Source organism: Lissotriton vulgaris, chromosome 1_1, assembly GCF_964263255.1.
Source record: "Lissotriton vulgaris chromosome 1_1, aLisVul1.2, whole genome shotgun sequence".
Taxonomy (NCBI): domain Eukaryota; kingdom Metazoa; phylum Chordata; class Amphibia; order Caudata; family Salamandridae; genus Lissotriton; species Lissotriton vulgaris.
Genome location: NC_141685.1, coordinates 239,349,109 through 239,376,566, shown reverse-complemented (window position 1 = coordinate 239,376,566; position 27,458 = coordinate 239,349,109). Strand labels below are relative to the sequence as shown.

The following is a 27,458-nucleotide window of genomic DNA, read 5'->3' as shown; positions in this document are numbered from 1 at the left end:
GTAGTAAAGAGCCACTACACATATGGGTTTCAAAGTACGACTTTATTCAGTCAAGTGTAACAGGTGCTCCCAGCTTGGCGGCAGTCTTGACTCATGAACATTCTGTTCTAGACTACTTCCTGTCAGTTCCACACCGAAGTTTATGTGTTGGTTTCACAGTTTGCTGTTTATTGGTTGCTGTGATATAACTCCTGTTTTCTTTTTCCTCCTCCCTCCTCTTCCCTGCCACCTGCCTCCTCCCCACTCTTCTTCCACTTCTCCTTCTACCCCCCCTCCTCTCAACGCTTACCCTCGTTGTTATTCTTCTTCCCCTGTCCGGAGCCTCTCATTTCCCTCTCCTCTGTTTTCCTTAGGGGGGAAGGTGTGTTGTGACCTCTCCCTCTCTTCCCCCATCCACCCCTCTCTCCTCTCCCCTCTTGGTACAGCCCACTCTGCTTCCCGGAGTGTAGGCACACAATGCACCAGCTCTTATTGAAATGTGGCTTAATTATCGGCTGCCATACGAGGGTGCGGAGCCTCTAACCTTTAATCCCAACCTCTTAACCACATTGTGTGATCCTGGGCAAGTGTTGCGTTTTCATGGTCCTCATGTCCCAATCTTCCAGGATTGGTTGTGCTTAGATAAAGATTAACCCCTTGTACTAAGCACTCCCTAAAACAACTATATTTTTTTGAACAGCATAGGAGCAAGGGGTTTGACCAAAACTTTAATGGCTTTTGCAGGGGCAACGAGGTCAAGAAGAGCTTTCAGAGACTTGCTTGCAATAAATTAGATAACATATGTGTTATTGTGATGCCTGTGGACATGCCTGTCTTAAGTGAGACTAGAGCTTTAGTCCCTGTGAGGGCCTGAGGTTTCCTATCCCGCAGCAGACATTGTAATTGGATTCCTTTCGTCCTGGCTATAGCAGAGATCACCCTTAGTCTAGCGCCCCAGTGCTTCCATAAAGCCATGCTTAGTGCTGCACAAAAAACCATGTAAAGTACCATACCATTTTAAGTGCAAGATTTTGGTAACATTATTTAATTGAAATTAAGGCTCAGGGCTTTTAGTTTGTGGTAAATATTTTACTTGCAAACCTGCCTGCAAAGGCAAACTATGTTTTGCACCTTCTAATTTCTTCTTTGGCCTCGCATTCCTGGATGTTGAAGGGACAAGTTAAAAACACCTAGTTTTCTAGGTAGAAGGCACTGGCAAAAGGCTGGAGCAGATAAGCCACGAGGAGAAAAAACAAGCATTTACAATGCAACGGTTTCGCCTTTGGAAAAGTTTGAGCTATTGGCATTGTGAATGACAAACTTTTTATTTATGTGTTGGTTTTGAAAACAGATAAATAAATGGCATTGCCATTTACAATTGCAATAGCTTATTCTCTCGCAAATGCGATTTGTATTGCAACTATTTCAGTTAGCATTTTGCACAACGATGAAAACTGGCTAAAGATAGATACAAAAAACAAGTCTTAGCTAGGAGGTAATACTCACCAGACAGAGACACCCGGCAAAAATGACTTCACTTAAACTATCATATGTACAGCACTAAACATTGCACATCCTTCGTTGAATAACTGTTTGTTTACTGCACTAAAGATTGAAGATTGCTCTAGTGTTATTTCTATAGTGCTCACATGCTTCAAAGCAAAGAGGACTCTAGGAAAAACACTTGTAAACAAATAATCATCGTGGGGTGAATTATAGTCAGGCATTGTAGAATTACAGTTCGTTTTGGAGCATGTAAATGCTATAGACAGGAAATGGTTAAAGGTGCTGGTTCATAATTTGTAGCTGTGGTTCTGTGCATTTGCAACGGGTGCATTTAGTCGCAAAGACATGGAATTCATCCTAGCCTAATAAACTGATCAAATTGTGTGATCCTGTGTAAATCATGTTTTGCCACTATGCTCTATTTCACTTTCGAGTTTGTGTTGGGCATGAAAATACATTATTTTTTTAGAGGGGCCGGGCAAAGCTCCCACTCAGCCTGACCCAGGCTGCATGTCTCTTTCACAATAACTCCTCACTGCTCCAATACCTACAATCTCAGCCTTTCACAGAAAGTGCAGCAGACTCGGGTGAAATGTCGGTCCGATTACAGCTAGACGCGCCCCCGCGTATTCTTCCTGTGGCCCAGTCCGCTGGCACACACTCTTATTATAAAGCTCCTCACTAACTCTGTTGTGGGAATTAACAGCTGGGTGTGTAAGGAAGCAGCTGTATTTTAAATAACTAAACAGAATCTCCAATTATTGAGCGCTATAATACCGAACCTCAATTGCTTTTGGGAAAACGAAACACAGAATATATTTTCTTTTAATGTAGCATTGTTACGGGACATCCACTAAATTGTCTCTGATTATTACAATTCGCTCTTCAATGGAAGGGCGTCACCGCAGTTAGGCCCAAGCAACATTTTGTAAAGCGCTCGCCTATGAGAGGACGAAATGTAGCAATTTCGTTGAACTGAATATTGTTAAGCAGACTAAACAACTTAACTAAAGAAGACGAGTATTCATTCCACTCAGGTCATGTTTGGACATGTAGGATTGTAAATAAGATTTGGGCATCCGTGTCTATAAACGATATTTCAGCTATCAAGTGGAAATATTACTCATTTAACACTGGCACTCGTACAGCAATGCAAGGCCTTGAAGATAATACAGACACACATAACGATCATGTGACGTTCACAAGTATACACACACACACGTATGCATGTTTGTAAATAATAACCATGGGGCCTCCAACGAGAACAACTGCATTATCAGAAACATGTCATGATTGGCACTGAAGACCAAGGCTCTACGGGTATCACAACACTTGACATCTCAATTCATCTGCCTCAAAATCAATCACAGTTAGTGTATCGTGTAGATATATTTGGAGTAAATACCATATTTAATGTGACCTGGATTTAGATAATGCGTTGATTCGCGAGGAGGCGCGCCTTTGTTTCAGTAAACTTCAAAAACAGAAGGTGCCCCTCAATCCAAGCCAACGTTTTCAGAGCACAATGCTGCTTCCGCCGCCTACCTATCGCCTACGCTGTACCTGACAGAATAAATGCCTTCGACGAGTGTCCAGTGAACAAACATACCCCAAGAGGAGGAGGGGATCAGAGCACAGAGGCAACAGAGGAGAAGAGATCACAGGAGCGCAGATCAGGGCACAGAGGCAATAGAGGAGAAAAGATGAGAGCACAGAGGCAACAGAGGAGAAGAGATCAGAGCACAGAGGCAACAGAGGAGAAGAGATCAGAGCATAGAGGCAACAGAGGAGAAGAGATCAGAGCACAGAGGCAACAGAGGAGAAGAGATGAGAGCACAGAGGCAACAGAAGAGAAGAGATCAGAGCACAGAGGCAACAGAGGAGAAGAGATGAGACCACAGAGGCAACAGAGGAGAAGAGATCAGAGCACAGAGGCAATAGAGGAGAAAAGATGAGAGCACAGAGGCAACAGAGGAGAAGAGATCAGAGCACAGAGGCAACAGAGGAGAAGAGATCAGAGCACAGAGGCAACAGAGGAGAAGAGATCAGAGCACAGAGGCAACAGAGGAGAAGAGATGAGAGCACAGAGGCAACAGAAGAGAAGAGATCAGAGCACAGAGGCAACAGAGGAGAAGAGATGAGACCACAGAGGCAACAGAGGAGAAGAGATCAGAGCACAGAGGCAACAGAGGAGAAAAGATGAGAGCACAGAGGCAACAGAGGAGAAGAGATCAGAGCACAGAGGCAACAGAGGAGAAGAGATCAGAGCACAGAGGCAACAGAGGAGAAGAGATGAGAGCACTGAGGCAACAGAGGAGAAGAGATGAGACCACAGAGGCAACAGAGGAGAAGAGATGTTAGACGGGGACCCGGAGGGTTGGCCGAGCAAGGGGGGAGAGGCCTCCTGGCGAGGGCCCTCTCCTTCAATCGTACGGACGAGCAACTTCCCCCCCACAGATAGACACCACACAGAGATGAGTTCTGCACACTTTTATATATCTTTAGGCAAGGTAACTGACGATTCAGCAGGACCAGGATGCGAGGATCCCATCAATTCTAGTCTCTTTTGGGGGAAAAGGGTAGCGGTACAGTCTCAGTACCGGACAGGTACGGGGATAGCGGGTGTGGAGCTCACAATCCTCGAGCTGGTGGGTTCGCAAGTAGGGGCCGCGGCAGCGCCAGCAGGCCTTCGAGATGGTTCACGAGAGGATGAGCCGCGGCAGCGCCAGCAGGCCTTCACGATTGTTCACGAAGAGGAGCCGCGGCAGCGCCAGCAGGCCTTCAAGATGGTTCACGAAAGGATGAGCCGCGGCAGCGCCAGCAGGCCTTCAAGGTGGTTCACGAAAGTATGAGCCGCGGCAGCGCCAGCAGGCCTTCAAGATGGTTTACGACTAGGGTGAGCCGCGGCAGCGCCAGCAGGCCTTCAAGAGCGTTCACGAAGAGGAGCCGCGGCAGCGCCAGCAGGCCTCCAAGGATGAGTTCGTCTCGGTGTCTCTCGACTCCAGTATACAACTGCCTTTCTGCTCTGAAGCTGCCCCAGTTATAGGTCTGGTGCCCTTTGATGTCCGGACCCTCGCACCTGGAGGTCGGGAGGTCCGGGATGAGGGAGTCCAGACACCCAGCAGGGGGGTGGAGCCAGCGCCCAGGGAGGCTGGGGGCGATCGAAGCCTGGCGGAGGGGAGCCATCGACACTCCTTCTCCCATTGACCTGCCAAGTGGTCTCTTTACCCCCTGGGTGGATGGTGGTGCCTCGATGTCGGGCTGGGCTAGGCCGGAGGCTGGGGTCGACCCGAGGCCACGAGGCCTGGTCGTGGAGGGTCCAAGATGGCGGCTGGTCTGGGGACGGTGGTTCGGGAGGGAACCCGGGCCAGCCGAGAGAGTTAGGATTATGAGCCAATGTTACGTCGGGGAAGAGCGGGGTGTTGACCCGGCGGCCTGTAGGTGGTGTTCGTGTCCGGGGAACAGGGGTAGCCGGGGTCCGCGACCCGCCATGCGGGGAGGGTCGGGCATGTCACAAGGACTGTCCAACAAGAAATGAGAGCACAGAGGCAACAGAGGAGACGAGATCAGAGCACAAAAGCAACAGAGGAGTAGGGAGCAGAGTTCAGAGGAGCAGAGATCAGAGGGGCGCAGACCAGAGCCGCAGCCAGCAGACCAGCGCTGGCAGTCCAGATGAGGCGTTCAGAGTGCAGGGGTCGCCTCAGCAGCAGCAGCGTCGGCTCAGCAGCAGCGGAGGGAAAGTTTTCCGAAGCGGCTGCAGGGGATCCAGAGCCACTAGACCCGGGGCTCGGGCTGGGATCCAGCCAGGAAGGGATCCGGCCGAGGATGCACCCGGGGACCCACCGCCCGCACTGCCTCCATCCGAGCCCAGCCACCGACCCAGCCAGCAGCTCCCGGCGAGGGAGAGAGAGGGAGGGGGGTGGGAGGAGAGAGGAGAAGAGGCAGAGGGAGGGCCAGGGGTAGGAGGAAACACTGACATGGAGGAGGGGAGGGAGGGGAGACGGGAGGGCGCGGGGGGCACAAGAGGGCAACAATGCCATGGGAGACAGAGAGGAAGGAGGGAGCAGCAGGAGGAGAAAGGAGAAGGGACCGAGGGGACACACAGAGATAAAATCAGGAGCAAGAGAGGAGAAGAGGCAGAGGGAGGGCCAGGGGAGGAGGAAACACCGACATGAAGGGGGAGAGGGAGGGGAGACGGGAGGGTGAGGGGGCACAAGAGGGCAACAGTGCCATGGGAGACAGAGAGAGGAAGGAGGGAGCAGCGGGAGGAGAAAGGAGAAGGGACCGAGGGGACACACGGGGATAAAATCAGGAGCGGGTGAGGGAAAGGGGAGGAGAAAGAGGCGGGGGAAAGAGAGCATTGAGAGGAAATGAGTCGGGACGAGGGGAGGGGGGGGGAGAAGAGAGAGAGATACGTACTGAAGAGAAAGAAACATATGAGGCAGGTAATCAGTGGAGAAGACGCCTGAAGCAGGAGGGTGAAGAAGAGAGGAACAGAAAGAGAACGGAGGAAGAAAAGGAAAGACAACAAGAACGGGGGGCGTGGCCGGGGGTCAGCGGAGGACGGACGGGGAGCATCCACCCCCGCCGCCGCCCGCAGCTCCAGACAGGGGCACGAGTCTGTGATGGGAAAGTCCGGGGTTGCATAGTGTGGGGGGGCGATCAGAACCATGGGCAGAACTGGGGAAAGCGGGAGGAGAAAGGAGAAGGGACCGAGGGGACACATGGGGATAAAATCAGGAGCGGGTGAGGGAAAGGGGAGGAGAAAGAGGCGGGGGAAAGAGAGCATTGAGAGGAAATGAGTCGGGACGAGGGGAAGGGGGGTAAAGAGAGAGAGATACGTACTGAAGAGAAAGAAACATATGAGGCAGGTAATCAGTGGAGAAGACGCCTGAAGCAGGAGGGTGAAGAAGAGAGGAAACAGAAAGAGAACGGAGGAAGAAAAGGAAAGACAACAAGAACGGGGGGCGTGGCCGGGGGTCAGCGCAGGACGGACGGGGAGCAGCCACCCCCCGCCGCCGCCCGCAGCTCCAGACAGGGGCACGAGTCTGTGATGGGAAAGTCCGGGGGTTGCATAGTGTGGGGGGCGATCAGAACCATGGGCAGAACTGGGGAACTCCACAGTACGTGGGCAATGCTCTCGGGCAGAACTGGGGGCGTCCGCCAATAGCAGCGAGCAGGAAGGCAGGTGCCGGCAATGCCGGACCAGATTCAGGGGCGTTCCCGAGAATTGGCTTTCGGCTGACGTCGCGTGACGTAGCCAAAAGCCAAAAATTCTCGGGAACGCCCCCGAATCTGGTCCGGCATTGACCGACAGACCCGTCTTCCAATGGCTAGCCTCCATTTATGGAGCTAGCCAATGGAAGACGGGGGCCGTTCCTGTCTCCCCTACTATACTCATTAGGTTTTCGCCTGCGCGAAAAAGCTGCGCAGAGCGCAGCTTTCGCCAGGCAAAACCTAAAAAGCATAGTGCAGGCACCGGGTAAGACGTGAGAGGCTCATGGAAAGGAAATTAACGATGAGAGCCCTAGGGAAAGTAAGGAGCTTTAATGTAGACCCTTTCTGAAACATGAGATGCCCAGGGTGGGGAGCAGGGGCTGTAGGTGAGGCCAGTGGAGAGCAAAAGCACTAGATAAGTGTAGAGGGAAAACAATGTGCGAAGGGAATGGCCCGTGAATTACTTCACTGCAGGCCTCAAATGCGAGTGAGTGGGGAGCGACCTGGGGGCTGTATCTCAGAGGGCCAGGGGCAGCACATCCGAAGGGTGAACAAAGAGCCCAGGAGAGAGCAGGGTCCGCCTGGCTTTTACCCATAGATGATGTGGCTGTTCTCGGACTGCAGAATCGGATTCATGTTTCCCTCTTGCTCTGAGGAATGAATGGCCCCGAAGCCACAATAAATCTTTGTGGGGAAAGACAACAAGCTCTTAGCTGATAGCGCTGTGCAATTTCTGCAAGAATCTCTGTGTCTGTTCAACAGCCTGTGAGTCCGGACAAATCTTTTAATCTCCCCTTGCCTACAGCAATAAAATATGAATGCGTCCTAGTGTAATGTGACTCGCTCTTCTATAAAGCACTTTGTTTCCTTCAGGTGTCTCATTTTACTATAGTGATTGGTCCACTAGTCCTTGGAACAAAACAGACAATAAAACTTCTTGCCCTTGCATGAAATCTAGATGTCTCGGGCGTCGGGCGATATGAATTCCCCTCCCCTGGTTAGGAGGTACCGGTACACATCGGGGGGATGATCTTGGGCGGTCACCTCCCATCCTTCTTTGACCAAGCTTAGGGGACCCCGGACGGGGTGTCCGTACAATAGTTCGAAGGGGCTGAACCCCAGGGACTTCTGGGGGACCTCCCGATAGGCGAAGAGGAGGCAGGGCAGCAACACGTCCCATTGGCGTCGTAAGGGCTCTTATAGGCCCATGATAGGCCCTTGAGGGTGCGATTGAAGCGCTCTATCAGTCCGTTCCCTTGGGGGTGGTACGGGGTCGTGAATTTGTACGTGACCCCGCATTGCTGCCATAGAGACTTCATGTATCGGGAGATGAAGTTCGTGCCCGATCACTGACGACTTCTCGGGGGAAGCCCACCCGGGAGAAGATCCCCATCAAGGCCCAGCCCACCACGGGAGATGTCACGGTCCACATCCCATTGGCGTCGTAAGGGCTCTTTTAGGCCCATGATCATCCCCTTGAGGGTACGATTGAAGCGCTCTACCAGTCCGTTCCCTTGGGGGTGGTACGGGGTCGTGAATTTGTACGTGACCCCGCATTGCTGCCATAGAGACTTCATGTATCGGGAGATGAAGTTCGTGCCCCGATCACTGACGACTTCTCGGGGGAAGCCCACCCGGGAGAAGATCCCCATCAAGGCCCAGCCCACCACGGGAGCTGTCACAGTCTGGAGAGGGATGGCTTCAGGATAGCGGGTGGCATGGTCTACCAGGACAAGGATGAACCGGTGACCTTGTGATGTCCGGGGCTCCAGGGGCCCCACAATGTCGATCCCCACCCGCTCGAAGGGAGTGTTGACGACTGGGAAAGGTTGCAGGGGGACTTTTAGTTTTCCGCCGCTCTTCCCGCTGGCTTGGCAGGTGGGGCAAGTGCGGCAGTGGTTGATCACATCGTTCCTCATCCTGGGCCAGTAAAAGTGGGTCACCAGGCGGCTGTAAGTTTTGTCCTGCCCCAGGTGCCCGGCGAGGGGCACCTCATGTGCCAGGTTCAAGAGGAAGTCTCTGAATCGGAGGGGAACTACCAGCACCCGGCTGGCCCCTAGCTCGGCAATCTTCTGCTCGCTGTAGAGGAGTTCATTGTCCCAATAGACCCAGTGTGCCCCCGAGGCAGTCCCTGTGCTCTGGGCTGCGGCTTGCAGTCGGATCCCCTCGAGGGAGGGACATGTTTTTTGTTCTTGACGGAACTGTTCTCGAGTGGGGCCACCTTCTTGGCGCCACTGGGCCAGTTCCGGGAGGTCGCTGAGCGGGGCAATTTCTTCACAGTTGGGCCCCGGTGGACCGGGTTCAGGGGCGGGGTCTTCGGTGACGACGGGCGGTGGAGGCTTGGGCCACTCCGGTTCTTCGGTGGCAGTGATGGCTCGGGCGGCCATGGATCGGGTTGTCGCACAGACCCATTCAGGAAGGCCAAGCATCCCCAGGTGCTCCCTCCGCTCGACGTCAGCCCAGAGGGAACTCTCGAGGTCGTTCCCGAGGAGGCAGTCCACAGGGGCATCGTCTCGGACAGTCACTTTCAGCATGCCTGACACTCCTCCCCATTCAAAGGGGACGAGGGCCATCTGGCACAGGCTCTCGGAATTGTCCTCGGACCGTACTGGGCACAGTACATCGGGCAAAATTTGATCTGGAGTCACCAGGTGGCAACGGACGGCCGTCACACTGGCCCCTGTGTCGCGGAGGGCTTCAGCCCGGTGTCCATTAATGGTGACCCACTGGCTGTACTTCTGGGTGTTGGCCGGGATTGGGGCCCGGGGGACCATGTCTCTTTCTCCCAGACATACCAGGGACATGGCTGCGGGCTCCCACTCGGGCTGGTCTTGTTCATAGTCTTCTGCTTCTTCTTCGCCCTGCTCCTCCCCCAGGGAGGCGGCGGCAATCTGGCGGTTTTACGACCCCGTGGGGTTGGATGGCTGGTTTCTGGGACAGTTGGGGTCATTGGCGTAATGACCGGGTCACTGGCATTTGTGGCAGATGATGTTCGAGCGGGGCCCCGGCCGTGCAGGGGGGGCTCCTCTTCCGGCCAGGGGAGGGGAAGCGTTGGTGGGGGCCACCGTGGAGAAGTCCCTGGCCTCCTCCTCCTCCGCCTCGCTGATGGTGGGATCGCTGGTGAGCTCGGCCTTGGTCGCCCATCCAGTTCCGGGGGACCTGGGTGCTTTCCCATCGATCAGCTTCGATGGCGAGTTTACGTGGCTCGGTCAGTTTGCTGTCGAAGAGATGCTGCCTGAGTTCGACGAAACAGTTGTTGGAGAGGTGTTGCCATACAATGAGGTTGAACAACTGTTCGTAGGTGGTGACTTGGCTGCCCTTAATCCACCCCTCTAAAGCTCTACTATAGAAGTTCACATATTCCACCCAGGTGGTACCGGGGATCCTCTTGCAGTCTCGGAATCGCTGCCGGTACATGTCGGGGGTGAGCCCATAGCGAGTGAGGAGGGCGGCTTTCATGTGTTCGTATGAGGTCATCTCGGCGTCGGGGAGCTGTAGCAGGGCGTCTCTCCCTTCATTGACGAACCTCCCCACAACCCTGCACCCCAGTCTTTTTGTGGTACTCGGTGTGAGGTCATGGCTACCTTGTAGGCTTTTAACCATTCCTGGATGTCGTCGTTTTTATAGTACTCTCGGACGACATCTTTGGGGATGTGGACCTTGGTGTCTGTAGCGGGAGGGTGACTTCGGCTCCCAGAGACGCCGGTGTCCCCGTTTTGTTTCCTAATTTCCAGTTCTTTTAAACCGCGCTCGTGCTCGTACGCGAGCTTCTTCTCCTCCAACTCTCTCTGCCTTCTTTTCTCTTCCAGGTCTCCCTGTAGCCGTAGTTTCTCAAGGGCTATCTTCTTTTCAGCCAGTTGCAGTTCCCCATCTAAGCGGAGTCTAGCCAGGTCCAATTCGCGGAGCCGGCTTCTTTCTCGTTCTCGGGCATCCTCGGGGGAGAGGCCCGTGTTTCTCTCCTCCGCTGGGTTTGCGGCGTTTTCGGTGTGCAGATCGGTGACTGTGATGCCTTCGTTTTGGGGTGGCGACGCTCCTGTCTCCACCCAGGTCTGCAGAGCCTGCTTGAGATCGTCTTTGGTGCTTAGTCCTGTGGTAGCGATACCCAAGTCTTTGCAGAATTGCTTCAATTCTTTGTGGCTATAGTCTTCTAGTCGTTCCATCTGGAACTCCCCGGTTGGTCCGGTTTCTTTAGTCGTCATGGTTGTCGTGTTTCTGTTCACAGCGGGGCGAGTTACCCTCTGTACGATCTGCGTCGGCTCGGATCGCACCGCCTGCCACCAATGTTGGAAAGGGTATTTTTAGGACTGGCCGAGCGAGGTCGAGAGGCCTCCTGGTGAGGTTTCTCTCCTAGGATCGTACAGACGAGCAATCACCCCCCTACAGATGGATACCACACAAAGATAGGTTCTTAACGTTTTTATCAATACTTTAAGGCAAGTTATCGTAACGATACAGGGATGCGTGGATCCAGGGATCCTTTCTAGCTTAGTCTCTGAGGGAAGGGGGTAGCGGGACAGTCTTGGTACCGGCCTGGTACGGGGATACCCTGCGCTCAGCTCTCAATGCTCGAGCCGGGGGGTTCTTCGGTATGGGCCGCGGCAGCACCAGCAGGGCTCCAGAGATGGTTTCACGAAGATGGGCCGCGGCAGCGCCAGCAGGGCTCCAGAGATGGTTTCACGAAGATGGGCCGCGGCAGCGCCAGCAGGGCTCCATAGATGGTTTCACGAAGATGGGCCGCGGCAGCGCCAGCAGGGCTCCAGAGATGGTTTCACGAAGATGGGCCGCGGCAGCGCCAGCAGGGCTCCAAGGTGGTTTACAGGTTCCACGCGGAGGAGTTCGTCTCGGTGTCTCTCGACTCCAGGATACAACTGCCGACCTGCTCTGGGGCTGCCCCAGTTATAGGTCTGGCGTCCTTTGATGTCCGGACCCTCGCACCTGGAGGTCGGAGGGGCCGGGATGTGCGTGTCCAGACACCCAGCAGGGGGGTGGAGCCAGCGCCCAGGGAGGCTGGGGGCGATCAAAACCAGGCGTCGGGGGACGGTTGGAGGACCATCGAAACTCTTTCCCCCATCGATCCGTCAAGTGGTCTCGTTACCCCCTGGTCGGATGGTGGTGCCTCTATGTCGGGGCTGCGCTGGGTCTGCGGCTGGGGTCGGGCCGAGGCCACGAGGCCGGGTCGTGGACTGCCCAAGATGGAGGTTGGGTCTGAGGTGGTGGTCCGGGATAGGGTTCGGACCAGCCGAGGGTGTTGAGGAGAGGTTGCCGAGTTCCAACGGAGGAGAGCTGGTAGCTGCCCGGAGGGGCGGCTCTCGTGGAGGGTGGATGGTGCTGCTCTCGGCCAGGGAACTTTTCCCTTCATCTGAGTTGGATTCTCTTTGTTTAATAAAGTAGTCTGTGGAGCAAGAATCCTTCTCTTTTTTGCTCTACCTCCCCATCCTGATGTTTGTAATGACTGGTAGACTGTCATGCCTTAGCTGAAGGTACAACTTACTCGCAAGAGGTGGTTGTATTACATCTAAGAATTCCTCGAATCGGGATTCGATTTTTACTAAGAGGAACTCCCAAAGCTGTGGAAGACCTATCCGTGTACTAAGAGCCCTAATATCGAGCAACCACGGGATATTTTTACTTTTTAGGAAAGCCCAAACCTCCAGGAACTCCGCTCTATAGGAGGCCAGTTCTGGAACTGACCACAACCTCTTCCAATAGAGCATAGGCCGTGCAGCTGTGAGCTCCTCTAATGACTCCAGCCCCAGATCAAATCGCAGAGGAATAAGTGGTGTGCTTGGTGGGAAACCTACCAAATTCCTCATAAAGTTTTGCTCCACCCTTAAAAGGTTAGATGTATTTTTATGGCCCCAAAGTTCAGCACCATATATTGTGGCCATTCTGGCTTGAAGTCGATATATTTCAAGAGCCGGAGCTGCCGGTTTGAGATCAGATATTCTATGGACTTTGCTGATACCCCCAGTTACTTGGGATAGCTTGAGAGCTGATTTAGAAATTTGGAAGCCCCAGTCAAAGTTCTCCATCAGGGTGATACCAAGATAGACAAAGGTCTTGACCCTTTCCAGGGGAATAACATTGAGGATAGGGTTTGGGCGTGTCTGCTTCCGGGATTGAAAATCATAAACTTGGTCATATCCAAGTTAATTTCCAATCCCTGCGAAGCCCAAAATGCTGCAAAGCCATCCGCAATGCGCTGAATGCCCGATGATGTTTTGGATAACAGCAGAGTGTCATCCGCAAACATCAGAGCGGGCACTCTCCCAGTCGCTAACCTAGGAGCGTCGTTGTCAGATACACCAGTTAAATGGTCTACAAGACCATTGATGTAAAGACAGAATAACGTTGGGGTCAGGACGCACCCCTTACGTACTCCCTTCAGAACAGCAAAACGCTTTGAGAGATCTCCATGCCTCCCGCATCTAACTTGGGCATAATTGTCAGTGTGTAATCTAATTAGTATAGTCAATAAGTAGGGCGGGAGACCCAAGTCTGCCAAAACTTTCCACAGCTTTTCCCTGGGCACAAGATCGAAAGCGGCCCGCAGGTCAACAAAGACAAGGTAGAGGCTGGCACCCTCCACACTTGCGTTTTCCAAAATAAAACCTGCAGACGGCATATTTGGTCCAGAGTAGAAATGCCTGACCTAAATCCAGCCTGTAGTGTGGTCAATACTTCATTTTCCTTCATCCACCCCAGGATCCTGTCCAAAATAATCCTGCCCATTAGTTTTTGTGTTGTATCTATAAGACTAATGGGCCTATAGTTGGATGGGGTTAGTGGACAACCTTTCTTATAAATGGGGACGATCTCAGCTCCAAGCCAAGTCCCTGGCAGATCAGTCACAATTAGGATCTCATTAAATAGGACAACCAAATATGGTGCCCATATTTTAGGTTGGGAGCGAAATAGATCCCCAGGCAATTTGTCCAGGCCAGGGTTCCTTATTGGGAAGTAACCTTCCTATTGCTGACTCAACCTCCTTCAATGTGATAACCTCGTGCCATTCAAGATGGCACACATTCCCAACATCCAGGGAATCCCGCTGCCGCTGGTCGCCCAAAGTCGATGCTCATGGTGGGAGCCCGGGGCGGCCGACAGAGGAGGCACCACAACTTCCCCCGGAACCAGGTCGGCCGACCCCAAAAATCATTGCTCCTGGAAAAGTTTGCGACTTGTGCGGGTTATGGTCTCTGGCTCGACACTAGCGTATAGTGCTCCAAAGTGTGCTTCCCACACTGAGGATGCTGTATTCGGGGCAAGTGCCGGGCAGCCCCCACTCATACCCATGGCAACAATAGCCCAAAATGACTTAGAATCCTTGCGTTTAAGTGCGGATCCAAGCTCCGCCCACGTCTTCTCCTCCCAATCCTTCTTTCCCCTAGTGATTGCCTTTTATAGAGCAGTCGGAATTTCTTAATACCTACTCTATCTTTGATTTTAATTACAGATAGCAGGTCTTTTTTTGCGTTTTTGTCCAATGACCATTTGGGCCTTATATTGAATTGATCGAATGTTTAGAATAGTCTTCCCCTTACATAGACACTTTTATCTGACATCTTACCAGCTAGAATAGTATATGTAAGAATATTCTACCTAAGTTACGGTTGTTAGCTAGATAGGCTTGTGACATATGATTTCAAACACACATATCCATCTACTTACGTCGAATGTGTATGAATGCAGAATTTTTAATATACATACTGATATGAGTTGTAGACCTCGATATCAAACTACCTATGAAGAAAATATATATCTACTTACCGTTAGAGCTCATTCATTAGTTTGGCGCACTAAGAAGAGATTATCCCCATGGTTCTCACCATTGGTTTGCTTTATAGGAACTACCATTCCCACAATTACTACTGCTCAAATATAGGAATGCTAGTCTGTACCTTGTTTAGCTGCAATCAATCAGCTATACAAGTAGGGAGTTATTGTCATTTAGGCATTGTTTTTTTCGTTGCTATTATTGATTTTTATACTTTGGTGTGATTTAGAATGTAACCTCTGAATAAAATAGTCATATATGTGATTTGATTAATTATGAATTAACTATGTTTTTCAGATACTATTTGTGGCTCCTGAGGAAGGCGTTTCCCATAACGCCGAAACGCGCGTCGAATAATATTGATTGCCACTGTTATAGAACCTTTTTACATGTATTTTTTATGTATTGTATGAAAACTGTATATTTTGTTTTTTGTATAATTGATTTAAATTCATGCTTTTTATTAACTGTTTTTAATATGAACATATATATACCTATTAAATGAAACATAGTTTTTTATAATCATTTGGTTGTGTTTCCTTTGTGCAATTTCTCCCTCCCACTTTGTTGATACTATGCCAAGTTTTTGACACTGTCTTTTTTTGCCTTCCTGCAGGAGGCATCGTACCAGAGATGTATCTTAGCCCGCAGCAGGTTTTCCCCACCCACAGGGCAAAACACATCCACTAGCTCGGCAACCAGCTGCTTGTGGATTTTCACAGCTCCACCCTGGGAGGCAGCGTCCCCCATATTAGAAATCAGCGGTATAGCTATCTTATATATTTCGGCAAGTTTAGTGGGGGAATCCTGAAGATGTGGCCATTTTACCCTTCGCGTATTATTAGCTATTATGAGAGGCAGGATTGCACTGGGTAATTCGGGAGCCGGATTTGTCAGCCCAAAACTCCCAGGTTTCAGTGTTAAAACAAGAGCATTATGGTCACTATCTTGTCTCGGGTGAACCCTGAATTCGAGCAGCCTGTACCAGTGTCTAACTTCCATCATTATATAGTCAATGATTGAAGTTTGGTATAGCCTGTTAAACGTAGCTGACCCAGGTCTGTCAGGCTCCAACCTCCCGTTACACGCCCGCAAAGACGTTGTAAGGGAGAGTGATTTTATTTGCAGAACCAATGGAGTCCATGCCCTGACAGAAGGGATCTGTGGGTCAGGAACGTGCCAGATCTGATCTTCATCATCCTGTTCACCCAGTTCTGGACTCACAAGGGTTGCATCCCTGAGCCTGGTATGCAATCACACACTGTCCAACACAAGAGTAGACCTGAACCCTCTGTGAGTCTAAGGTGCAATCACACACTGTCCAACACAAGAGTAGACCTGAACCCTCTGTGAGTCTAAGGTGCAATGACACACTGTCCAACACAAGGGTAGACCTGAACCCTCTCTGAGCCTAAGGTGCAATGACACACTGTCCAACACAAGGGTAGACCTGATCCCTCTCTGAGCCTGAGATGCAATCACACACTGTCCAACACAAGGGTAGACCTGAACCCTCTGTGAGTCTAAGGTGCAATGACACACTGTCCAACACAAGGGTAGACCTGAACCCTCTCTGAGCCTAAGGTGCAATGACACACTGTCCAACACAAGGGTTGACCTGAACCCTCTGTGAGTCTAAGGTGCAATGACACACTGTCCAATACAAGGGTAGACCTGAACCCTCTCTGAGCCTAAGGTGCAATGACAGACTGTCCAACACAGGGTAGACCTGAACCCACTCTGGCCTGAGATGCAATCACACACTGTCCAACACAAGGGTAGACCTGAACCTCCTCTGAGCCAAAGGTGCAATGACACACTGTCCAACACAAGGGTAGACCTGATCCCTCTCTGAGCCTGAGATGCAATCACACACTGTCCAACACAAGGGTAGGCCTGAACCCTCTCTGAGCCTGAGATGCAATCACACACTGTCCAACACAAGGGTAGGCCTGAACCCTCTCTGAGCCTAAGGTGCAATGACACACTGTCCAACACAAGGGTAGACCTGATCCCTCTCTGAGCCTGAGATGCAATCACACACTGTCCAACACAAGGGTAGGCCTGAACCCTCTCTGAGACTGAGATGCAATCACACACTGTCCAACACAAGGGTAGACCTGATCCTTCTCTGAGCCTGAGATGCAATCACACAAATCTGAGCCTGAGATGCAATCACACACTGTCCAACACAAGGGTAGACCTGAACCCTCTCTGAGCCTAAGGTGCAATGACACAGTCCAACACAAGGGTAGACCTGATCCCTCTCTGAGCCTGAGATGCAATCACACACTGTCCAACACAAGGGTAGACCTGAACCCTCTCCAGCATGAGATGCAATCACACACTGTCAAACACAAGGGCAGACCTGAACCATCTCTGAGGCTGAGGTTCAATGACACACTGTCCAACACAAGGGTAGGCCTGAACCCTCTCTGAGCCTAAGGTGCAATGACACACTGTCCAACACATGGGCAGACCTGAACCCTCTGTGAGCCTGAGATGCAATCACACACTGTCCAACACAAGGGTAGACCTGATCCCTCTCTGAGCCTGAGATGCAATCACACACATCTGAGCCCGAGATGCAATCACACACTGTCCAACACAAGGGTAGACCTGATCCCTCTCTGAGCCTGAGATGCAATCACACACTGTCCAACACAAGGGTAGACCTGAACCCTCTCCAGCCTGAGATGCTATCACACACTGTCCAACACAAGGGCAGACCTGAACCCTCTCTGAGGCTGAGGTTCAATGACACACTGTCCAACACAGGGGGGAACACAATTTGAGGCTGACTGAGATGGAGCCCTGGTCGGATATAACAAGTAGGCTGGTGCTGGTAAAAGTCTGGAAATTAAAGAGTTTGAAAAAGTTTCTGGGTCCTAACGCAGAAAGGGACTTTGTCACTTTTTGGGAAGAAAAATTCTCCTTGAGTGGGCTGCAGCTGAACGAGTAGCCTTCATGTGAAACCAAAGGCCATGTACTTGAAGCAGGTTGATCCCACTGGGGCTTTGGAGATTTGGAGAAGAGGACTGGACCTGCTGTCTGTGACCTGAGAGGAGCCCTGAAGGACTGCTCGGGGTTCTCTTGTACCAAGGACAAAGAGTTGGACTTCAATGGTTGGTTGGCTGACATGAGTGTCTACAGGGACACAGCAGGCAGCAAGAGTGTTTTTCTTTGAAGTACCTCGCTGACCAACTTCCTAAAATTACATTTCCAATATATTTAATAACAAATTGGACCTTACCATTAGATGTCATTGGTATTAAACATAAAATATGTGCTTCTATGGCATCTGTAGCTGGTATAGGTCAAAAGTTATAAATTAATGTATGTATTTTATACTTTGACTTTTCCTATGCAGCACTTATAGCCTGATCAGTGATAATTTGGTTTTGGGCCCAATCACCGGGTGGACATGCCATTTCTAATGTCATACGTGTTTGATTCTTACATATAATGCACACCACCTTGTGAGCAGCAAAGTGCGCTTAGAGGTTACGTATTTTCTATTCAAAATCAGGTGTTTTCATAAGACAGAACAGTGATTTTGACAGGTCTGTGGGAAAGGGTGATGGTACAGTCAACCTGCACAGGGTATGCCTAAAGACATGTTTTCTCCGCCACTGTAGTGGATGGCAGAGCAAGTGCTGCAGTTCAGAACTGATATTTAAGTTTCCATTCATTTAAGGTTAAAAGTGCAAATCAGGGTTTAAGGCAATTTTGAGGTATGTTAGGGCTCAGAGGGCGTACACTGGGCACTGGATAGTAGTGTCCCAGTGTTAGGGTTCAAGGTTACCAGAAATTGAGTCCCCAAAAGAATGAAAAACTGGGGTGACCACCCAAAAATGGGTCACTCTGAAACAACTGCACATTGCCCAACACAATCTGTGCAACAATTAAGGACTTACCCACGTCAGGGTCGACACGGCGTTGTTCGATTTCTTCACAAGGAAAATCAATAAAAGTTGAGGCTGGATCTTCTTTTTTCCCTAATAAAATAGCAGTATTGCGAAAAGAAAATCAAGTAGAACAAGTTATTGACAGTTACAGGTTTAAACAAACGGAGTTTCGTCCATTACAAGCATACAATTTTAGGCCAATAATATTCTTTCTAAGAGATTAGGCACATCAGGATATGCTAATGTTAAAGCACATTCATGCAGAAGCCAAAGATGCTGACAGGTTATCAGTATCTACCCTTAGTAGATGCACCCGCATGATGTAGAGTTCCTCCACGTGGCTCCTAGAAGGCAAGAGATGACCTGCGAAATCTGCACAACCATGCTAGTGAAAGCACAATGAAGCGGGAGTGCCTGGGACGCCGCCTGAGATGGCCGCCTAGACTCAGGGGCTCGTGCTGCATCAGAGTTGCCGATAATCTTTGAAGAGCATCTGACGATGTGGCGCAGATGAAAAGTAATTATCCTGCTAACGGAACACCTCTTGACCTGGATTGCTCCCTTTTCATGTTTCTCATTGGTGTTTTTCAGCTATTTCGGAGTGATTGTTGTAAGGGGGACCGTGAGGAGCTGGGTGCGAGCCGGTCTCCCCCTGGGTTGATTCGCACAATGGAGAGGCCACAAGGTGCGAAGTACAGTAATTAGGGAAGCAGCAGGTGCGTAGTGGGGGGCGGAGGGAGTTATTTAGCAGGGCTGGCGGGGCGGGAAAATCACTGTGCCCTCGGAGGCGGGAGGAGAGATTTTTCATTTTGTCCCACCCACCCTTCCCTCTTTTTTGCATGGGTTAATATTTTGTCCTGTGTTCCCTTGGCTACTGCCAGAGGTGTCATACTTTTGTGCCACAATAAGACAGGTTTTCTTTTGCCATTTTAGTATTAGTAGGTGGAATTTTTCTGGGGGGGTGGGCAGCCTTGAGCGGGTTTGTCCATCCTCAAAAGGGGGGAGGTGGGGTACACAGTCACGTGGAAAAGGAAATGAGAATGAGGGGGATTTTTTCTCAACAGGGGTCAGTTCTTCTGGGTTTGCTGGGGGTCAACATTAGGGGTTAGGTTTTTATAGATAGGTTAAGATAAGGCTGGGGATTTGCTTATCATACAATGGCAAAATGTCTTTTGAGAAATTTACATGGCACCTGTCTTAATAAAGTGGCCTTTATTGCTAAACTGAGAAGTTGTGGTCGTGAGTTATTGTGCGAGCAGAAATGTTGCGGACAACATTTTTTATTTCGCCACAATGGAGCTACCTACTGACAGGTGAAGTTTAATTTTCCTAGCGGTGCCCTCTCATATTTGTTGGATACGCTGCCCTTCAGGAACCCAATGGTGTCCTATTATTCCCCTTTCAGCACTCCTCCGCTCCACCCGCCCGATATGAATCCGGGCTCTTGGCTTCAGCATCTCGTTACCAAAGGGCTCTACATAGGAGGTAATTCTCTCACCCTAATTTGGTTTATAACAGATACTCGGGGACTCCCTTTTTCCTAAGCGGGCCTCGCTCCATAGGGATGGGCGGGTTGTGCTGATTACTACATGCCCCGCAATTAACAGATTTAGCTCCAGCCCTGGAGCCGGCGCATTTCAGTCCCCTCCGTGGGCTCTGCATCTTATTGATTTGATATTCCTATTTCGTGCACTGACTTCATTGCACTTCTGACTCAATTCACCTACCATGCTTCTTTCCTCCATTTTCAGTGAAGCCTTTTTCCGGCTCCACCACATGGTCTACACATCCGGACCAGCCACGATTTTAGAAATCTTACTTTCCCATTTCAGCCAGGATAGAAGTACAACCGGCAGAGAGGTGAGCCACCTCTCTTTTCCTCACCTGTGCTCATGCTCTGTTCCCCATGTTCCCCCACTGACCTCCTCTGATGTTCTCATCCCTTCATATCATCATTTCCCTAGATCTACCATGACCTTTCACTTGCCTACAAGGTAGGACCACGCACCTCATGCGCTACCATTCCTTCAGTACTTTGCTGTAGTAGTCTGGAACCATTCCTTGCTTTTCTATTGCTTTCTTCCCCCTTTTCCCCCTCTTGTACTCTCTCTCCTTTACTTTTCTGTCACTACGATCCTGCACTTGGTTGTACTATATTAGCATCAGCAAATATTTGCTCTTGTAACGAGGAAAATACACGTTTGTTCACAAGTACCATGGACCATGTCACTAGGGCTCCAGCACTTTGAAAGTGGATCCAGAGAACCATGTAAAAACAGGTTTTGTCACTCAGGGTGCTTATTCATCATGTCACCGGTCAACTTGCATTGGTGCATCCATCACCCATTGGGTTTCAACTGTCTGATTTTGTATTTTTGTACATCCTTTCAGCCCTGAAGTAGTCTTGGGTTACCCCCCCAGACGAAACACGTGTTGGCAGGGCAATCGATCAGAATTAAAAAGAAGAACAAATTATATTTCTGAGTGTTCTTCTTCATGTGCAATTTACTGTGTAATTACTGTAACACCAACTGATGAGAAGTGTAAATACAGAGAAACTGCTCTGCATGCACCGGCGACGTGTGCACAGGCCAATGGAAAAAAATGTTATGATCCTGGTCTGCTGCTATATATATCTCTCCTCATAATTTGGTGCTCTCATGCTGGCTTTTTCTACCCTATAGACTTCTTGTGTTCTATCAATGCTGTTTAACGCAAACCTATATACTTCTCCTCACAGTGTTCCTGAAACTTTCAAGCCTCGCTGGTATAGTTTGTCAGTTTTTTGACATGTACTGCCTTTTATTGTTTTACTTGTTATTTCTGCTTTTCCCTCCCTTACTCTGTTTCTATCCTTTTTTTCCTCTCTTGGTCACTATTTCGGTTTTGTTGGACTATTAATTTTTCTCCCTTTTCTTACCTCCTATTTTCTTTATATTGTTGATCGTTTAGTTTTATATTTAATTGTTGGTTGTTCCATTCAGAGTTTTATCCAGGAATGTAAAAGGTTTTGTTAACCCCATCAAAGGCGGAAAATGTTATCTCATTTAGCTTCCTATACTCCAGATCAGGTACTTTTACAAGAGACTCACCTTACAGAGTCAGAAGCTTCAAAACTAAAGCGCAGTTGGGTGGGTTTGGTTTTTGTCTCTCCTAAGTCTAATAAAAAGAATGGGGTTATATATTATGTCATAAGAAGTTAAATTGTGCTGTTATTACTCAAGAAACAGATTCAGAAGGTCGTTGGCTAGTTGTTAAATTGTTGATTAATAAAGCTTCCTTAACAATGTTTAATGTTTAAGCTCCTACATTACCGGATTATCAATTCTGGCCTACACAGCTAAGAAATGCCTTCAATACAAGCATTACTTTATTCTTTTAAGAGATGATTGTAATCAGATTATTGACCCCTTTAGAGATTGATACTCCCAAGTTTGCTTCATTCCTCATAAAGCACATAAGCAGTTTTACTCTACTATCTCCCAGAATTATTTACTAGATGCATGGTGTTTATGTAACTCTATTGCAAGGTAGTACTCTTTCTATTCTCCTCCAGATGGTTCCCTCACCCGCTTAGATTATATTTTTCTTAGTCAACCTCTGGCACAAAATCTTATTTTCTCTTCCATTGAACCTATTGTTATTTCCGATCAAGCTCCAGTCACATACCAAATCGAATAGATGGTGGTTTAATAATTATATTTTATTGGACCTCATTTTTTCTACTTCTATTACAGCTTTTGCTGATGAATTTTTCACACTAAATGTGGACCCCGATACATCTCCCCAACTATTGTGGGATACGTTTAAAGCCCCATCTCTTGGGTTTGTTATTGACTCAGAAATCCTTTGTCCAGCAACAGAAACCATTATTGACAACTATTAAGCGTCTAGAACACCAATTCCGTACTTCGGCCTCTGATCCTAGCTTGCATCAATTGGTGTGTGCTAAATTACATTTTATTAAAATAACTACGGATAATGCTCCATGTCTTTTACTACGTAGCAGTGCCCACTATTATGGGGGACATAACAAAGCTGGTAAACTCCTTGCTAGTTATTTAAATATTCAGAAGCAGCGATCTTCCATTGAATCTGTTCAGTCTTCTCATGGATACGGTTTATTTAAAGATCAAGACATTCTAGAGGAATGTATAAAACATTGTATAATTCTGAGTCATCTACAGATTCTTCTCTTATTAACACTTATCTCAATGCTATTCTCCCTCCTTCTCATGAGGACCTTCATTTTACATCCCTGGAGAATGATTTCTCAATATCAGACTTACTTAAAGCTCTCCATTCCCTTAAGAAAGGTAAAACTCCAGGTCCTGATGGGTTTACGGTAGAGTTTTATTTACACTTCTCCAATTTGCTACAGGCTAAACTATTCCAACTCTTTTAATTCTTCCAACATACTGGTGCAGCTGGGGGTACCTTTCAGGAAGCTACGATCTGCCTCATTCATAAAGATAGCCGTAATCCAACTCAGTGTAAAAATCATTGCCCTGTTTCCCTTGTCTAAGAAGATCAAGAAATCTTTGCTAAATTATTTGCTCTACGCCTCAAACCATTCCTTCCCAAATTGATAGGAAAGGAACAGTCCAGATTCCTTAAGGGTCGAATGACTTCCGACAATTCAAGACTATTTTTTAATGTTTTAAATAAAGCATCTTCCCTTTCCTCTTCTTTAGCTGCTGTTACAGTTGCTGGAGAAACGCATTTGATAGAGTGCACTGGTCTTTTCTGCTTAAGTCTGACTTGGTATGGATTTGGTCCTAAGATTACATCGCTCATTTCTCTACTTTATACATCCCCAATAGCACATGTGCTGGTTAACGGACATATATCCCACTATTTTCCACTCAAGTGAGGAGTTCGTCAAGGTTATGTCTTATCATCTTTTTTATTTGGCCTTGCCTTGGAACTCTTTTTAATTTGTATTTGAGGTAATAACCTAATTTCAGGTTAATGTTAAAGTTAATTAAAAATAATTTATAAAGCGCACGTACACCGGTTGGTTTCATGGCGCTGTGAAGGCTCATATATTGTAAATGGACAAGTTCTAGTTATAGGCTTTTACAAATAGCCACGTTTTAAGAGATTTCCGAAATAGCATTACCTCGGTACAGGAACGGATCTCCAACGGGAAGGTGTTCCACAGTTTAGAAGCAAGAGTTGCAAATCTATAGCCACCTTGGCGGACACGTCTGAATACGGGAATGGTAAGAAGTGAGAGGTGGCAGAGCGGAGGTTCCGGGCCGGAGTGTGTCTGAATATTAAGGTGTTAATGAATTTGGGGCTGGTACCAGGCAAGCATTTGAAGATCAGGCAGCCCACCTTAAAGGCACAATGTTGAGGGATTGGGAGCCAGTGAAGTGTCCTCAACAAAGAGGTGGCAGACTGCCACTTGGGTTGATGCAGGATCAATCTGGCCGCCAGGTTTTGTGCCATCTGTAACCGTTTAAACAGATAGATAGGCGTGCCCAGGTATACAGAGTTTGCATAGTCCAGGAGAGACAACATAGTGGCGACCACCACTTGTATCAGGGATTCCTGTGTGAAGATCTGGTGTATCTTTTTGATCTTCCTTATTTGATAGAAGCATTTGGAGACGACCATGCCAGCCTGGGTTTTTAGTGACAGATCATGGTTGAGGGTAACTCCTAATGTTTTGGCCGAGGGGGAGGGGGAGGGGGAGGGAGAAGGACCTAGCTCTGACGGCCAGTAATGAGGACCCCACAGTTTAAGGCTGTCCCCAATGAGAACAAGTTCCGTCTTCCCAGGGTTTAACTTAAGATGGTTCTGATCCATCCACTGTTGGATATGTAACATAGTGGCCTGAAACTCGGTAATGGAACTGTGGGAGTTGTCAATCGGGAAAACTAGTTGAAGATCATCTGTGTAGTTGAAAACTGTACACTCAAAGTCGTGTTCCCATGTGACTTGGGAACATCCCTGTCTTCTGTGCACACCATACGGTGCTTAAATAAGCTTCCACAACATTTAGATGCTTGAGATATTTTTAATCATCATTGTTCATCATTATTTGCATGACTGAAGTTTCTTTTGTAGGTTAAATGTTTTCAATATAGCTCCAATGCATTTCGGGTTTATTCACCCTTCATCTGGGAGCTTCTAAAAATAAATGAGACATAGCGCTGTTTTAGAAAATATTTGACATGGAGTGACAGTCGTAGCATGCGTGGTGGATCATGATGTGAAGGGATTAGCCGAGTTACACTACTCGAGATTCACAGTGTGCACATAGCGAGGTGAAGGGTCCAGGTAAAGGGGTTCATGCGGAAGAGAATAAGTAGAAAAACGTGGAAAAACTGCTAGATTAGCGTGCTCTTTTTTTCGGAGTGACATGCGGGGTTTAACCAAGCTGTGCCGGGGCTAAAAACCTGAAAGACTCACGTTTGACCGTTAACTATGCAGGCTTCTGGAAATAAAGTATGGGATTTGTTTTAGTAATTTGTTTACTACCACGGGTCAAATGTGTGCAATAGGCACCTCTCAGGTTGTGGCGTAGTACTTACTGGATATCGGCGTGCTCGGTTTCAAAGCGGGTGATCAGTTTCGGCGTCCCTGCTCCTCGCGGACCGGGAAGTGAGTGAGAGTTAGTTTGGGAAAGTGTAAAAATAGGCGTAGGACTACCGGTGGCGGCCATCTTGGGTAGGTGAAAATCGGACGGAGGTGTGTTAAACAAACTGGTTAAGTGTGATATTAAATAAACATATGAAGATGACATAAATACATTACAGCAAATGTTTGATTAAAGTAAAATAAGTAGAAACGCAAAAATAATCATGTGTAAAGAGAATACAGTGCATTGGTGACCAATCGTACTGCAGGACAGTCAGTAAATGGCATCAGACACCATAGGGTGTTCTATAAGTAACATGAGTACTCCAAGCGATCATTTAGTCCAGTGGGTTTCATAGATTGTAGTCTATAAATCCATGCCATCTCTCTTTTGAGGAGTTCCTTGTGGTTGTCTTTTCCCTCTCGTTTTTCGATCACTTCAAGTATCAGGAACTTGAGTTGTGACACGTTGTGTCTGGACTCTGTGAAATGTACTGCTACATTCGATCTTGTGCTGTTGTTCCTTATGTTGGACTTGTGCTCGTTGATCCGAGTCTTTATTTTCCTCTCAGTTTTTCCAACATATATGCTGCCACATGGGCATTTGATAAGATAAACGACGTTCTGTGTATCACACGTGGCGTTGACTCTTAGTTTGATTTCGTTGCCTCTCATTGGGTGGTTTATGGACGGGCCTCTGATTATGCAGTTGCAATTTCCGCAATTCATGCAGGGTTGAGTTCCTTTGTATCGGTGTTTGACAGTTGTATCATTGCTGAGAATTTCTTTTATGTTTGCGCTGCGAGTGTAGGCAAAGATGGGGGGATTCTTGAAAGAGTCACCAAAGTCTTGTTCTGCTGTGAGAATGGGCCAATGTTTTAAGATGGTTTTTTTGTATGCTGTACTGTGTGTAGAAAACCTTGACACCACGACCATCCTGTCTTCCTGCTTTTTGGTGGTTCGGATTAATAGGTTTTTTCTTGGGGTGTTGTGGGCTTTTTGTATGGCTTCTTGAATGATTGTATTCGGGTATCCTCTGTCGAGGAATCTTTTTCCCATCTCGTTCAATCGCAATTCAACTGTTTGGGGGTTAGAAATGATCCTCTTGACTCGTAACATTTGAGATGTCGGTAAATGTCGCTTCAGGGATCCTTGGTGAAAACTAGTGTATAGTAGTGTATTATTTCTGTCTGTGGGTTTGCGGAATAGGTCCGTGTCGAAGCCAGTTTCTGTTGCTGTAATTCTTACATCCAGGAAAGTGATTGTTCTTTGGTTGGTTTCCCACGTGAATTGTATTCTATCATTTATAGAATTGAGGGTTGTTAGTGCTTGTATTAGGGATTCCTCTGAACTTTTCCAGATGATAAAAACGTCATCTATATATCTGGCGTACATTTCAAGATGGTTACTCCAGTTGGGGTCAACCTATTAATCCGAACCACCAAAAAGCAGGAAGACAGGATGGTCGTGGTGTCAAGGTTTTCTACACACAGTACAGCATACAAAAAAACCATCTTAAAACATTGGCCCATTCTCACAGCAGAACAAGACTTTGGTGACTCTTTCAAGAATCCCCCCATCTTTGCCTACACTCGCAGCGCAAACATAAAAGAAATTCTCAGCAATGATACAACTGTCAAACACCGATACAAAGGAACTCAACCCTGCATGAATTGCGGAAATTGCAACTGCATAATCAGAGGCCCGTCCATAAACCACCCAATGAGAGGCAACGAAATCAAACTAAGAGTCAACGCCACGTGTGATACACAGAACGTCGTTTATCTTATCAAATGCCCATGTGGCAGCATATATGTTGGAAAAACTGAGAGGAAAATAAAGACTCGGATCAACGAGCACAAGTCCAACATAAGGAACAACAGCACAAGATCGAATGTAGCAGTACATTTCACAGAGTCCAGACACAACGTGTCACAACTCAAGTTCCTGATACTTGAAGTGATCGAAAAACGAGAGGGAAAAGACAACCACAAGGAACTCCTCAAAAGAGAGATGGCATGGATTTATAGACAACAATCTATGAAACCCACTGGACTAAATGATCGCTTGGAGTACTCATGTTACTTATAGAACACCCTATGGTGTCTGATGCCATTTACTGACTGTCCTGCAGTACGATTGGTCACCAATGCACTGTATTCTCTTTACACATGATTATTTTTGCGTTTCTACTTATTTTACTTTAATCAAACATTTGCTGTAATGTATTTATGTCATCTTCATATGTTTATTTAATATCACACTTAACCAGTTTGTTTAACACACCTCCGTCCGATTTTCACCTACCCAAGATGGCCGCCACCGGTAGTCCTACGCCTATTTTTACACTTTCCCAAACTAACTCTCACTCACTTCCCGGTCCGCGAGGAGCAGGGACGCCGAAACTGATCACCCGCTTTGAAACCGAGCACGCCGATATCCAGTAAGTACTACGCCACAACCTGAGAGGTGCCTATTGCACA

The 27,458-nt window shown here is 48.3% G+C and overlaps 1 protein-coding gene across 1 annotated transcript in view; it reads right to left on the bottom strand.

Moving 5' to 3' along the window:
• Positions 1 to 27,458, bottom strand: part of LOC147745333 (uncharacterized) — a 124,477-nt gene that overhangs the window by 42,912 nt on the left and 54,107 nt on the right. The window contains exon 4 of the mRNA XM_086952247.1: positions 18,397 to 18,477. Coding sequence (XP_086808373.1) covers positions 18,397 to 18,477 — 81 coding nt within the window. The remainder of the gene's footprint in view (positions 1 to 18,396; positions 18,478 to 27,458) is intronic.